The following is a 13124-nucleotide window of genomic DNA, read 5'->3' on the forward strand; positions in this document are numbered from 1 at the left end:
ATATATATATATATATTTTATTGTTTTCAGTAAAAGTTTACATAGGAAAAGAGTTCCCATTTGACAGTTTCTACACAATTTGTTCAGTGACATTAGTTACATTTTTCACAATGTGTCTTCATTCTCTTTAATTGCATTCTGGTTGTTACATTTCCAGTACTCTAGTTTCCCTGCCCCCCTGCCTTCTAACAACATGCTTCTTGAGGTTATTTATGTCTGTGTATCTGTCGGATGGAGATACTCTATCATGGTGTATTAGTGCACATCTTTTCCCAGCTCCACATTCATTCACAACATCTTGGTTGTGTGGAATGAGAATATTGAAAGTTGACAGATGCTACAGAGTAGGGATTTCTTTTATTTCAGTAAGTTGGTTTTTAAACATTTACTCACACAGCACTGATATATTCCCATTACCAACCTCTGCTTTGGATACAAACATACCATGTCATGATTTGACCTAAATACCTTAAAGAAAAATTCTTCTGTGGAAGGACCTGAGATTCACCATGACTCTTTTATCTGACAACCCCGCCCCTCAACTGTGGACAACCAAGGCAGGATCTAATCACCTCCTGTTCTTTCTGGTTTTGTTCCACTCCCATCAGGACTGTGCATCATCGAGTCTGTGTTTGAGGATGAAGGCTCGGCAACCCTGATGTCTGCCAACTACCCTGATGGCTTCCCTGAGGACGAACTCATGACTTGGCAGTTTATCATACCCCTACACCTGCGGGCCAGCGTCTCCTTCCTCACTGTCAACGTCTCCAACTGCGTGAAGAAGGAAGAGCGGGTTGAATACTACATCCCAGGCTCCACCACTAATCCTGAGGTGTTTAAGCTAAGGGATCAGCAGCCTGGGAATATGGCGGGGAACTTCAACCTCTCGCTGCAGGGCTGTGACCAAGATCCCCAAAATCCAGGGATCCTCAGACTGCAATTCCAAGTCTTGGTCCAGCACCCACAAAATGAAAGCAGTAAGTGAAGCCCCACTTTCCTTTCCCCTCCTCCTCCAATATCTACCTTCCTTACTTTCTAGGTAGCCTGCTTGGGGTGAGGTTCCCTTCCTGTTTCTCATCTGCAGCTTCTGGAAAAGTTGGACTCTGAACCCTGTAAGAGTTTCAGGAAGTGGGTTGCTAAGCAGTATGACCGGCCTATTGGTAAACACCTGGCGGGAGGTTCCCTTTTAGTATGATAAGGAACAGGCAAGATCTCCCATTCAGGGTGCTGTTGTCATATTAGCAGCCATCAAATGGACCCCAAATCATTGCACTCCCATGCACAATGGAGTGAAACACTACCTGGTCCTAGTTATGGTACTAAGTTGTTTTTGATCAAAATATTGGGGGCTTATCTTCTAGATCTTGTATCTTGACCCTACGGTGAGAATCAAGATGTCACCAGTCCCATTAGCAATGATAACTAAGACTTTCTTACTGACTGTGCAGCCCTAGACTCTATAGCTATGGGCACACATTATACATCCCAGGCTCTATGATAAGCATGCCATTTACACAATCTCAACTAATCCTTTTTATAATGCTTTACTTACCCACTGCCATTGAGTCAATTCTAACTCATAACTATCCAATAGGACAGAGTGGAACTGCCCAGAGGGTTTCTAAGGTTATAAATCTTTATGGAAGCAGACTGCCTCAACTTTCTCTCCTGGAACAGCTGGAGGGTTTAAACACAGCTTGTCAGGAGCAGAGCAAGCTCAAGACCAACAGCCTGTGGTCTGAACCTACTGAACCCCAGATAGATTGATGAGAATTAGGTTGAACGTCATTCCTCAAACATTTACTAAGATGCTAAGAGCCTAGAGAAGGGGAGTCAGTGCCAGGACCAGAGTGAGGTGATGTAGCCAGACTGCAAAGTTCAAGGAGGTGGACTCTCAGATGCCTCACTCTTTAATTTTTATTACAATTTGGGTGAAAGTTTACAGAGCAAATTCATTTTCCATACAGCAATTCATACACATTTTGTTTCATGACATTTGACTACAATTCCCCACAGAGTAACACCTCTCATCCCACTTCCTCCTCATAGTTACCGCTTCCCTCCGTCCTGCATTCCCATGCCCTCCTGCCCCCCAGCTATCTCACTGTGCAGACACTGCCCTTCTGGTCTCCGCAAATTGAGACTGATCACTCCAAGGAGTGTATCCACCTGATGTAAATGTTCCAGATGCCTCACTCTTAAGGAGGTACTCACTCTCAGGGTCCTGTATATACAAGGTCAGCCCCTGGGAGAGAGTGCCTCCTTAAATTTTGCATCCTGGGCACTTGCCTTGCCTCACCTTAGCCCAGAAGGGAATGCTAAAAGGTACATGATGAATTCAGAGTATCTGCTTGTGAGGCTCATCTACGTACTGGAGTCTGTGAGGAGTGAATTATGACAAATGGCCTTGCAACAGGACATTTCTGGTACGTGTTGAGGATGGGTTCTGCCCAGAAGGCTGATTCTCATTCTTGTTTTTATTATTTACTTCCAGGAAGTAGGCAAAGCCAGGCAGAAACATTAAGTGGGAGGGTGGAATGTCATATTTTTTATTTTTGTAGGGCTGATACACATCTGAAATGGACAGTATTGAGATCCACCCAAGGGATTGCCCAACAGGTACTGCCTGGGAAATGCCCGTCAGTGCCACTGAGAGCCTCTTCTCAGACAAGAAACCACAGTACCTCCCATATCCTGGCCCAAGATCCCTTCTAATTTATATTAACTATGCAGAAGGCATAACTTTTTTTTAAAATTGTGATTTGAATGAAAATTAACAGAGCAAATTCATTTTCCATACAACAGTTCACACAGATTTTGTCTCATGATACTGATTGAAATTGCCCACAGTGTAACAGCTCTCTTCCCACTTCCTCCCTGTAGTTATCTCTTCCCTGTATCCTTGTTTCCTATGCATTCCTGCCCCCTGAGCTATCTCAATATACAAACACTGCCTTTCTGTTCTCCCATGATTGATCATTCTAAGGAGTGTATCTACCTGATGTAAATGTTCACCCTATATGCCTGTTTATTGTTTGGCTGGAAGCCACGGGAGTGAGTTCAATTCCAGACCTGAAGAGTAGCTAGGGGCCATAGTCTCAGGGGTCTCACCAGGCTCTTGCAGACCAGTAAGCCTGGTCTTTATTTTATGATGGTGAATTTTGTTCCACATTGTTCTCCCACTTTATCCAGGAATTCCAGCACTGATGCCTTTCCAAGTGGTTGACAGTGGTAGCCGGACACCATCTAGTTCTTCTCATCTCACAGTCATGTGGGCTGAGGATCACATGGCCTGCTAGTCCCTTGGACCAATTGTTTCCAGAGAAAGCATAACTTTTTAAGGCAATATTATATAGATGCCCATTCAGACATTTTTGTATTACCACTGTCACAATATGTGACCATGGTTTGACCACCGACATCCTCAGTTTTAAGGCTGTGCTGAAAGCAGCCATGGAAGGCTTAGAAGTAGAGTGGGTTTGGGTTTAAGGAGAGGGAGGGATTTGTTTATCATCTCAGCCTTGGTGGGTTCATTCTGTTTCCTGTGGCCAAATTGTTAACTGTGGTATGACCAGTGTAAGAAGAGTGTGGATATAGTGTTTTGTTTTGTTTACTTTTATTGTGGTGAAAACATAATCTCCCACATGGAGTCTGGTGGGACCCCCAATACTATAGCCCTGGGATACACTTTGGGCCTAGAATAAAACTTGCTTTCAGGGACTGGCTCTCAGCCCAATAGTAAACAAGACGTACACGCAGACCACTCAACCCAGGGTGACGCACCCACATACTCTATGGAGATACATCTCTTGGAGCAGTCAACCATGGGGCACTAGAGGGGCAACATTCACACAGAGGAAATGCAGGACACACAGGGGTGCATAACTATGAAGGGCACGGGAGGAGGTTTGCTCAGCAGGGTGGGGAGAGTGGGTTAGGGTTGGGGATGGTAATTGGGGAATGAAACCAAATGTACACAAAATGTTGAACGTGAAATAAACTCTGCTCTGTAAATTTGCACCTAAAGCACAATGAAAAAAATATATATACACCAACACATTCACCAACATAACAACTTACACATTTACAGCTCAGGGATATTGATGACATTTTTCATGTTGTGCCACCATTATTGCTATTCTAATACCATTAGCATAAATTCAATGGAGAAGAGTGTGGATATAACTTTTAGGTAAATAAAGAATGATTAACTGCAGTTTAAGAGTGTTTAGAAGTGTTAGGGGCCTTCATGTAATATATGGTTTACACTTTTCATAGAAGAGTAAATGGATTTGGCCCGCAGGAGTATCTTTGGGGATAAAATTAGGTTGGATCTCTGAGAGTTAGTTTCTGCACTACTATAAAGTCCGTGGGTGGCACAAATGGTTTGCACTGGACTACCACTGTATTTCTACACAAATAATGTGCACATTGTAAGATTTTGTGCAAACCATACAACCCCCTCACATGTTAATTTCCTACACATGCTATGTGTGCTAATGCATGGACGTGTTAATTATATGAGCACGTTATTTGTGAAAAAAGCAGTAAATCCAAAGGTTGGCAGTTTGAACCTACCCAGCAGCCCCTCAGAAAAGCATTTTGGTGATCTGCTTTCAGCCAAGAAAACACAGTTTTACTCAGAGACACATGGGGTTGCTAGGAGTTGGAATTGACTCAAAGGCAACAGGTTTGGTTTTTTGGTTTGTTTAAGGCAATCAGCCACCAGCCCAGACCCCTCATCACCCCCAGCAGGGCCTGACCACAGTGGGTGCAGGGTGCAAAAATAATAATAATTGTGTGTGTGTGTGTTTTAAAAGACATCCTTTTTGTTTCATTTCCTTAGAAATTTGTTATCAGATATTTTTTCTTTTTTCTTTTTTTAATTGTGATTTGGATGAAAGTTTCCAGAGTAAATTCATTTTCCATACAATGGTTCATACACACTTTGTTTCATGACGTTGTTTGCAATCCCCACAATGTAACAGCTCTCTTCCTACTTCCTCCCTGTGGTTGGTTACTTTTTCCCTATGTCCTTTCCTGTGCCTTCCTGCCCTCTGAGCTATCTCCCTGTGCAAATACTGCCCTTATGATCTCCCGTTTGATTTTTCTAAGGAGTGTACCTACCTGGTAATAAATATTCACCTTGTATGCTTGTCTGTTGTTTGGCTGGAAGCCACAAGAGTGAGTTCAATTCTTGGCCCGAAGAGTGACTATGGGCCACAGTCTTGAGGGTTTCACCAGTCTCTATCAAACCAGTAATCCTGGTCTTTATTATAATCTTGGGTTTTGTTCCATATTTTTCTCCTACTCTATGCAGGATCTCCTGCACTGGTCCCTTTCTGAGTGGTTGACAGTGATAACCATAACCAGGCACCATCTAGTTCTTCTGATGACAGGATCATGTAGGCTGAGGTTCACATGGTCCACCATTCCCTTGGACTACTTGTTTCCATGCATCTTTGGTTTTCTTCATTCTTTCCCCCTGATGAGGAAAGACCAGTTGTTGCATCTTAGATGGCCTCTTGCAAGCTTTTAAGGCCCCAGTTTCTACTCACCAAAGTAGAGTGTAGAACACTGTTTTTGTGTATATGTTATGCCAATTGAGCATGTTGTCCCCTGCAACCGTGGTCCCAAGCCTATGTGCCCAATAACTCGCTCCTTCAGGTGTTTGCTGTAGCTAAGAAGTTATCATAACTTTGCCCCCTGTTAAAACTCACTGCCCTTGAGTTGGATCCAACTCATAGTGACCCCTCCTTGGGTTTCCAAGGCCGTATCACAATGGAAGTAGATTGCCCAATCTTCCTTGCAAGGAGTGGCTGGTGGATAGCTATTATATATATGGATATTCTTATAGCACATATAAATACGTATGTAGAAATATTGACTGCCAAACTTATATATGGTCATAGGTATATTCCTTTTTCCCTAAGGAAAAGGAAGGAAGACACAGAGAGGTACACAAGGTACAGACAGCAATGATTAACCCTCTTATATACACAATACTGCATTATCAGTAATAATAAACATTAATCTACAGGTGGATACATAGGTAGACAGGTTGAATGACCAGGTATGTTTAGGCAATAATAATAATAATATCTGAATGTGGACAATAGGTAGATATGACCTTGAGCCTAATTTTCTTTAAAAGAAAAAAAGAAAGTAACTATTAAACTTCTGTGTACACTGCTAAAAAATATCAGGTAAGTTCAAATTAGACCCAGAAGATTCCTGCAGGGAATGCCTTTGACCACAGACAATCCTAGGTTTTAAGATGAGTGATGTATGAGCTGCCTAGGATCTGATGAAGAACTGATCAGGTCAGACTGTAACTGGACGGGTTGCACTAAAGGCTTAGGTTGCCCACAACTTGCAGCCTACTGATGCCCAAGGGCTTGATTCATGTTCACCTCTACCAGACAGACCTGGTTTTCATTAAGTGCTCCATAACATGCCCTTTTTGTCTTTTCAGATGGTACAATATTACTACCTCATACCTGGTATTATTACCACTTTTTTTCCTGGAGATATAAAAGTAATTTTAGTCTTCTTGGAGTTTAATAGTCACACCAGAGAGAGAAAGAGGGAAAGCATCTTCCTTTGTCCCACACAGCCTATTTTGCTTTTTCTAATAGAATTTCTAAAAGATTCAAGTGGCCCTGCTGATAATAATTATATGAGTTAGTAATAGTCTACCTATCTATATTATCTTCTTTCCAGGGAGCAGACTGCTGGTCTACTGCTTTATGTATCCTCCTCTAGCTTTTGAAGATAACATTTAGTTGCTCTGAGAATACCAGGTACTCCAGTATCTTCCAACCTCATGGGTTTTTGTGTTCTCATGATTGAAATAGAGTATGTGGACATGCATTTCCACATGTCACACAGGATGCTTCAGGTAAAGAATCTAGGCAAATAATAATTATGGAAGCAATTGCCTTGTTTCTTGTTTGGCTTCTATAACTTGCAGAAACCACCTGGGGCCCTTAACTAATTGTTGAGCTTTGTTTTTATTTTTGCTTTTTCATTAGGTAACTCATTACTTGCGTCTTAAAATTGCACTTCCAGAGTTGGTATGTATGGTAGTTAAGATTGTGTGTCAACTTGGCTGGGCCTGGTTTTGAATGGCTGGATAGCTGGATGTAGTTATTTTCTGTGATGAGACTGGTAATCAATTCCATGGTGGAATCTACTGGAGCAGCTGAGTAGCTGCTTTAGGGATGTGGACAGCTTGCAGTATATAAGGGGAAGCTTTGGGAATGGGCTTGAGCTTCTTGGCACACTTGGACCCTGCATGTAACCAGGTCTTCATTCAGCAGCCTGCCATGTTGTCTGCCAATCTTAGGATTGTTCCTGGACTTGAACCAGTGACCTGCCATGTTGTGTGATAATCTTGGGACTGTGCCATTTTACTTGTTGACCTTGGACTTGTTAGCCTCAGCAGCCAGCAGCTGCCTGAGTGAAGAGATGCCTCCAGCTCCAGTGGGCCAGGAGCAAGAGGCAGAGCTGAAGCTCAAGGTTGATGGGCTTTCACCCAGCCCCTAGAACTGACACTTTGAACTCAGACTGCTAGCTTCCTAAACTGTAAGAGAATAAACTCCTGTGTGTTCAAGCCACCCATATTTGGTATTTTCTGTTAGAACAGCACTAGAGGTAACCAAAACAGTACATATTGTGTCCTCTGACTTATTCCTGTGAAGCCCATTTCCGTTAGGAAGTAAGAACTCTCTGTTTATATATGTTGTAAAAATGAGGAGGTGTTTTTGTGAAACTTCAGTCCATAACCTCGTCTCTTCAAAGATTCCCAGTGTAGCTTTGAAAATAGTGTAAAAGTAACTATCAAATAGTGAGAGGTTTTCTTTCAGGGAAAGGGATCATTTTAAACCTCAGGCCTCAAATAGTTTTTTACATGATGGTATCTCAGTGTTGAAGAAAGAATATGGGATTCTTTTGATCCAGGAAAACTATGTCCAAATCACAGATCTGCCCCCTTTGTTAGCTGAGTAACCTCTAGCAGTTAATGTAAACCTTTCTGTGGCTTTCCCAGCTCAGTGTAAAATGGCAATAACCACACCAACAAGTGAGATGAGGCAACAGGGCAAAGCACATTGTTGTTGTTGTTGTTGTTATGTGCCATTGAGTCAGACCCAACTCATAGCGACCCCTGCTTGGGTTTCCAAGGTGGTATCACTACAGAAGTAGACTGCACAACTTTCCTTCCAAGGAGTGGCTGGTGGGTTTGAACTGCCAGCCTTCTAGTTAGCAGTCAAGTGCCTTAGGCATTACACTACCAGAGCTGTGTTTTATTGACTATGCAAAGGCATTCAACTGTGTGGATCATAACAAATTATGGATAACATTGCAAAGAATGAGAATTCCAGAACACTCAACTGTGCTCATGAGGGAACCTGTATATAGTCCAAAAGGCAGTTGTTCATACAGAACAAAGGTATGTTCATGGTTTAAAATCAGGAAAGAGTGTGTCAGGGTTGTATCCTTTTACCATACTTATTTAACTATATGCTGAGCAAATAATCTTGAGAAGGGGGACTGTATGAAGAAGAATGTGGCATCAGGATTGTAGCAAGACTCACTGACATCCTGTGATATGCAGGTAACACAACATTGCTTGCTGAAAGTGAGGAAGACTTGAAGACTTTACTGATAAAGATCAAAGACTACAGTTTTCAGTATGGATTACACCTCAACATAAAAAATCCTCACAATTAGACTAATAAGCAACATGATAAATGGAGAAAAGATTGAAGTCAGGGAATTCATTTTACTTGGATCCACAATCAATGCCCATGGAAACAGCAGTCAAGAAATCAGACCTTGTATTGCATTGGGTAAATCTGCTGCAAAAGACCTCTTTAAAGTGTTGAAGAACAAAGATGTTACTTTCAGCACTAAGGTGTGCCTGACTCAAGCCATGATACTTTCAATAGCCTTATGCATCTGAGAGGTGGCAATGAATAAAGATTCTGCCTGCAGAAGAATTGGTGGATTTGAGTTATAGTGTTGGTGAAAAATGTTGAATGTACCATGGACTACTAGAAGAATGAACAAATCTGTCCTGGAAGAAGTACAGCTGGAATGCTCTTTAGAAGTGAGAATGGCCAGATTTTGTCTTACCTGCTTAGGTCATTGCTAAAACGGCAAGGAGGCCACATGTTCCGACTTCCTCTAACCCTACAAGGGGAAGACAGGATTACCAGCAGTAACCCAAGGCCTATTCCTACAAGGCCAGACATGCTGCCTCCCTCCAGCCCTTTCACCAACCGTTCCTCCCAAAGCACCCACCACCTCTCCTCTGGGTTCGATAATTCACTGCAGTGGCCACATAGAACTCATGGATTACGGGGTTTATTAGGGAAGCACCAGGCTACAACTCAAGTTCAGGAAAAATGCTCAGTCTCTCTCCCAGCCCACCGTCCCTCAGCCAACAGTCTCTCACAGGCTCTTTCCCAGCAGTGCTGGTCCCTCGGTGTCTCACTCAGCGATGCGTGTCTTTTGTGTCTCTTTCCCAGCAGCACATGTCTCTTTCAGGGGCACATGTCTCTTTCAGCAGCAGGTCTTCCTCAACCAGCAGTCAGAGAGAGTTCTGCCTCTAGGAGGCCTCCTTTTGAGCCCCGGCAGGGTGGTCAAACTAGCTAATCATAGCATCAGAACTCTAAGCACCTGAGAGAGAGTGGACACCTCCCAGAACATTGTTTTGTGCCACTCCCAACAGAAATACTCCAGGTGGACACCTTCAGCAATCAGGAACTCCTCAGTTGCTCATAGAAAATCTCATCTTGGAGTTTACAAAGACTTATGGGTAGAAAAGCCACACTAAGTAACTTACTACACTGCAGTCATATTGTCAGAAGGAACCAGTCCCTAGAGAAGGATATCATGCTTGGTAAAGTGGAGGGTCAGCCAAAAAGGAGAAGACCCCTCAACAAGAAGGATTGATACAGTTCCTGCAATGATTGGTTCAAGTGTTATAGCAAGGACTGTGAGGATGGTGCATAACCGGGCAGTGTTTCATTCTGGTATACATAGGGTCGCTGTGAGTCAGAGCTGACTTGACAGCACCTAACAGCAACAACGACAACATACAGGATCAAATTGACAACAGCAATTTGAAAAACTAGTAGTGATACTGCCTCGGAAACCCAAGAAGGGGTCGCTATGAGTCAGCTTTGACTTGACGGCACATAACAACAACAACAACAACAGACAGGAACTTTAGGGGACAGTGAGTTTATGTTAATGGAGAAGGAACAACTCAAAAAAGGATGGTGAGAATGGTTGCACAAATCAAAGAATATAATCAATGTCACTAAATCGTACATGCAGAAACTATTGAATTGTGTATGGTTGTCTGTGTCTATTCTCAACAACAACTACAACACAATAAATAAAATTTTTTAAAAGATAGAGACTCATCTGGTCTAAAATGCCAGTGATGCCATGGTTGAGAACTCCTGCTTTAAACTATTTGCATGTATAACTTTGAGAACAGCAAATAGGAGAGAGAGGGTGGAGAGAGACAGCTGCAGTGTGAGATCAGGCCTCAGTAAAAGTGAACCTGGGATCCGGGTTGGCACTGTTTCCTAGAGGTAACAATGAAAAGGAATTTAAAGGACAATAAAAAATGTGCTGGAGATGGGGCAGGAGATTTAAAAGCGAACCATTTTCTAAATCAAATCATATTTAAGTTAGCAGCATTAGAATTTATAGTCTGCTGACTCATAGCGACCCTTCCTTGGGTTTCTGAGGCAGTATCACTATGGAAGTAGATCGCCCCGTCTTCCTTCCGAGGAGTGGCTGGTGGGTTTGAACCGCCAGCCTTCTGGTTAGAAGTCAAGTGATTTAGGCACTATGCTACCAGCACTCCCTCTGTTAAGATTTACAGCCTTGGAAATACTACAAGACAGTTCTATTCCATCCTATAGGATTGCTATGGGTTGGAATCAATTTGAAGGCATATACAACTCCTAGGAGTTTTAACTCCTAGGATGTAGTCAATATTTATAAGTGTTAATAAATGCTTGGAAAAAAAAAAGTAGAATTTATAGTCTGGCTCTGGGCATAAGGTATTCTCTCTGTTTAAAGCACTATTAGACATTGTAGCATAGTGCCTAAGACACTTGACTGCTAACCAGAAGGCTGGCAGTTCACACTCACCAGCCACTCCTCAGAAGGAAGGGCAATCTACTTCCGTAGTGATACTGCCTCGGAAACCCAAGGAGGGGTCACTATGAGTCGGGTCTGACTTGACGGCACATAACAACAACTACAACAACAACAACAGACATTGTGGTAAATTGATATGGAAAAAGACAATAAGAACCAAAGAAGAGAATTAACAGACTTGAGAACCATAAGATCTGAGACATTTCTCTAATTATGCTTCTAATTTGACACTGAGCTGCCTGGCAGCCAGTTCAAAAGGAGAAACTCCATTAATCATATATTACCAGTAATGAGGAAGCCTCACAGACACTTTTGTGAAACTGAGCCTTCCTGGGTGAAATTGAGCTTCCTCGCGGTTGCTGGAGGCAGGGGGCCTGACGGGCCAGATGTATGGCATCATCACCAGCACCCTTGAACAGCAAAGACAATGCCACCTTGCACGAGCACCTTCCCAATTTGATGACTTTATATAAAAGCAGAATGAATGAAGTTGAAAAGCAACTCAGTAAAATAGGATTCCCAGGAGTTTGTAGTGTAGACTTCTGGGAATGACATTATAAATGCAGCGACTCTTTTATAAAGCAATCTGGTAATCTGTTGTAAAGAGTTGAAAATAATATTCTTATTCCACCCAACAATCTTGGTTCTGGGACTTTATCCTGAGGAGACAGATCTAAAGAAGAAAATTAAACATGAAAATGTGCCTAATGGAACTTTATTTCTGGAAAAAATTATGGAAACCACCTAAATGACCAACAATCTGGCAATTTTTTCAGCTGTGCAAGAAATACATAAATATTTTCTTGTAAAACCTTCAAACATTACAGACAAAGCTAAATTCCCCTTTGTCACCACCCCTACCACACCCTCTCCTCAGGTAACCACATTGTGTATTTGATGTGTTTCTCTCTGGATCTTTTTCTTCTTTGTTTATAGACATAAATTTGTACATTTAGAAATAGGTGTTTTGTGTTATGAAGAGATCTTGTAATCTACCTGGTATCATACTCTACACATTGTTCTGTAACTTGCTGTTTTGATAAAAAGGTTTTTATATTAGTATATTTTAGAGCTCCCTCACTTTTTAAAAAACTACTGTATATTATTCTGGGTGCTCTGGTAGCATAGTGCCTAAGGCATTTGACTGCTAACCAGAAGGCTGGTGGTTCAAACCCACCAGCTGCTCCTCAGAAGGAAGGTTGGGCAATCTACTACTGTAGTGATACCACCTCAGAAACCCAAGGAGGAGTCACTATGAGTCGAATTGACTCAACAGTAGTGAGTTTGGTTCTTTCGCTTTTGTCCAATGGATTTAATGTTGGGTCTTCATCTTGGTGCTTGTTGACATAGAAGTTTGGTTCCCAGCAGCGGACCCTCACCACCTGTGGTGGTTAAGTCTGTGTGTCAACTTGGCTGAGCCTGGTTGAGTGGCTGGGCAGCTGAATGTAGTTATTCCCCATGGTGAGATTTGTAATTAACTCTATGGTACAATCTATTGGAGCAGCTGAGTAGCTGCTTTGGGTATGTGGTCTGCTTGCCGTATATAAGAAACAGCTTTGGGAATGGTCTCTAGCTTATGGCATGCTTGAACCCTGCATGTAGCCGTGTCGTTGTTCAGCAGCCTGCCGTGCTCTACCTATCTTGGGACTTTCAATGGACTTGAATTAATGGCCTGCTGTGTGGTTTGGTAATATCAGGATTCTGCCTTTTTACTTGTCAACCTTGACCTTGTCAGTCTCAGCAGCCAGCAGCTGAGTGAAGAAAAGCCTCTAGTTTCAGTGGGCTGGGAGCAGGAGGCAGAGCTGAAGCCCAAGGTTGAGGGGTATGGTGATTATGTTTTTGTGTCAACTTGGCTGGGCCTGGTTGAGTGGCTGGGCAGCTGGTGGTAGTTATTCCCCATGAGAGACTGGCAATCAACTCCATGTTGGGATCTACCA

At 42.6% G+C, this 13124-nt stretch overlaps 1 protein-coding gene across 1 annotated transcript in view; it reads left to right on the forward strand.

Annotated features, from left to right (window-relative positions):
• CDCP1 (CUB domain containing protein 1) overlaps positions 1-13124 on the forward strand; it is an 88655-nt gene that overhangs the window by 57214 nt on the left and 18317 nt on the right. The window contains exon 4 of the mRNA XM_007949698.2: positions 609-977. Coding sequence (XP_007947889.2) covers positions 609-977 — 369 coding nt within the window. The remainder of the gene's footprint in view (positions 1-608; positions 978-13124) is intronic.

Source organism: Orycteropus afer, unplaced genomic scaffold (assembly GCF_000298275.1).
Source record: "Orycteropus afer afer isolate SDZICR_OR568_19922 unplaced genomic scaffold, OryAfe1.0 scaffold00250, whole genome shotgun sequence".
NCBI lineage: Eukaryota > Metazoa > Chordata > Mammalia > Tubulidentata > Orycteropodidae > Orycteropus > Orycteropus afer.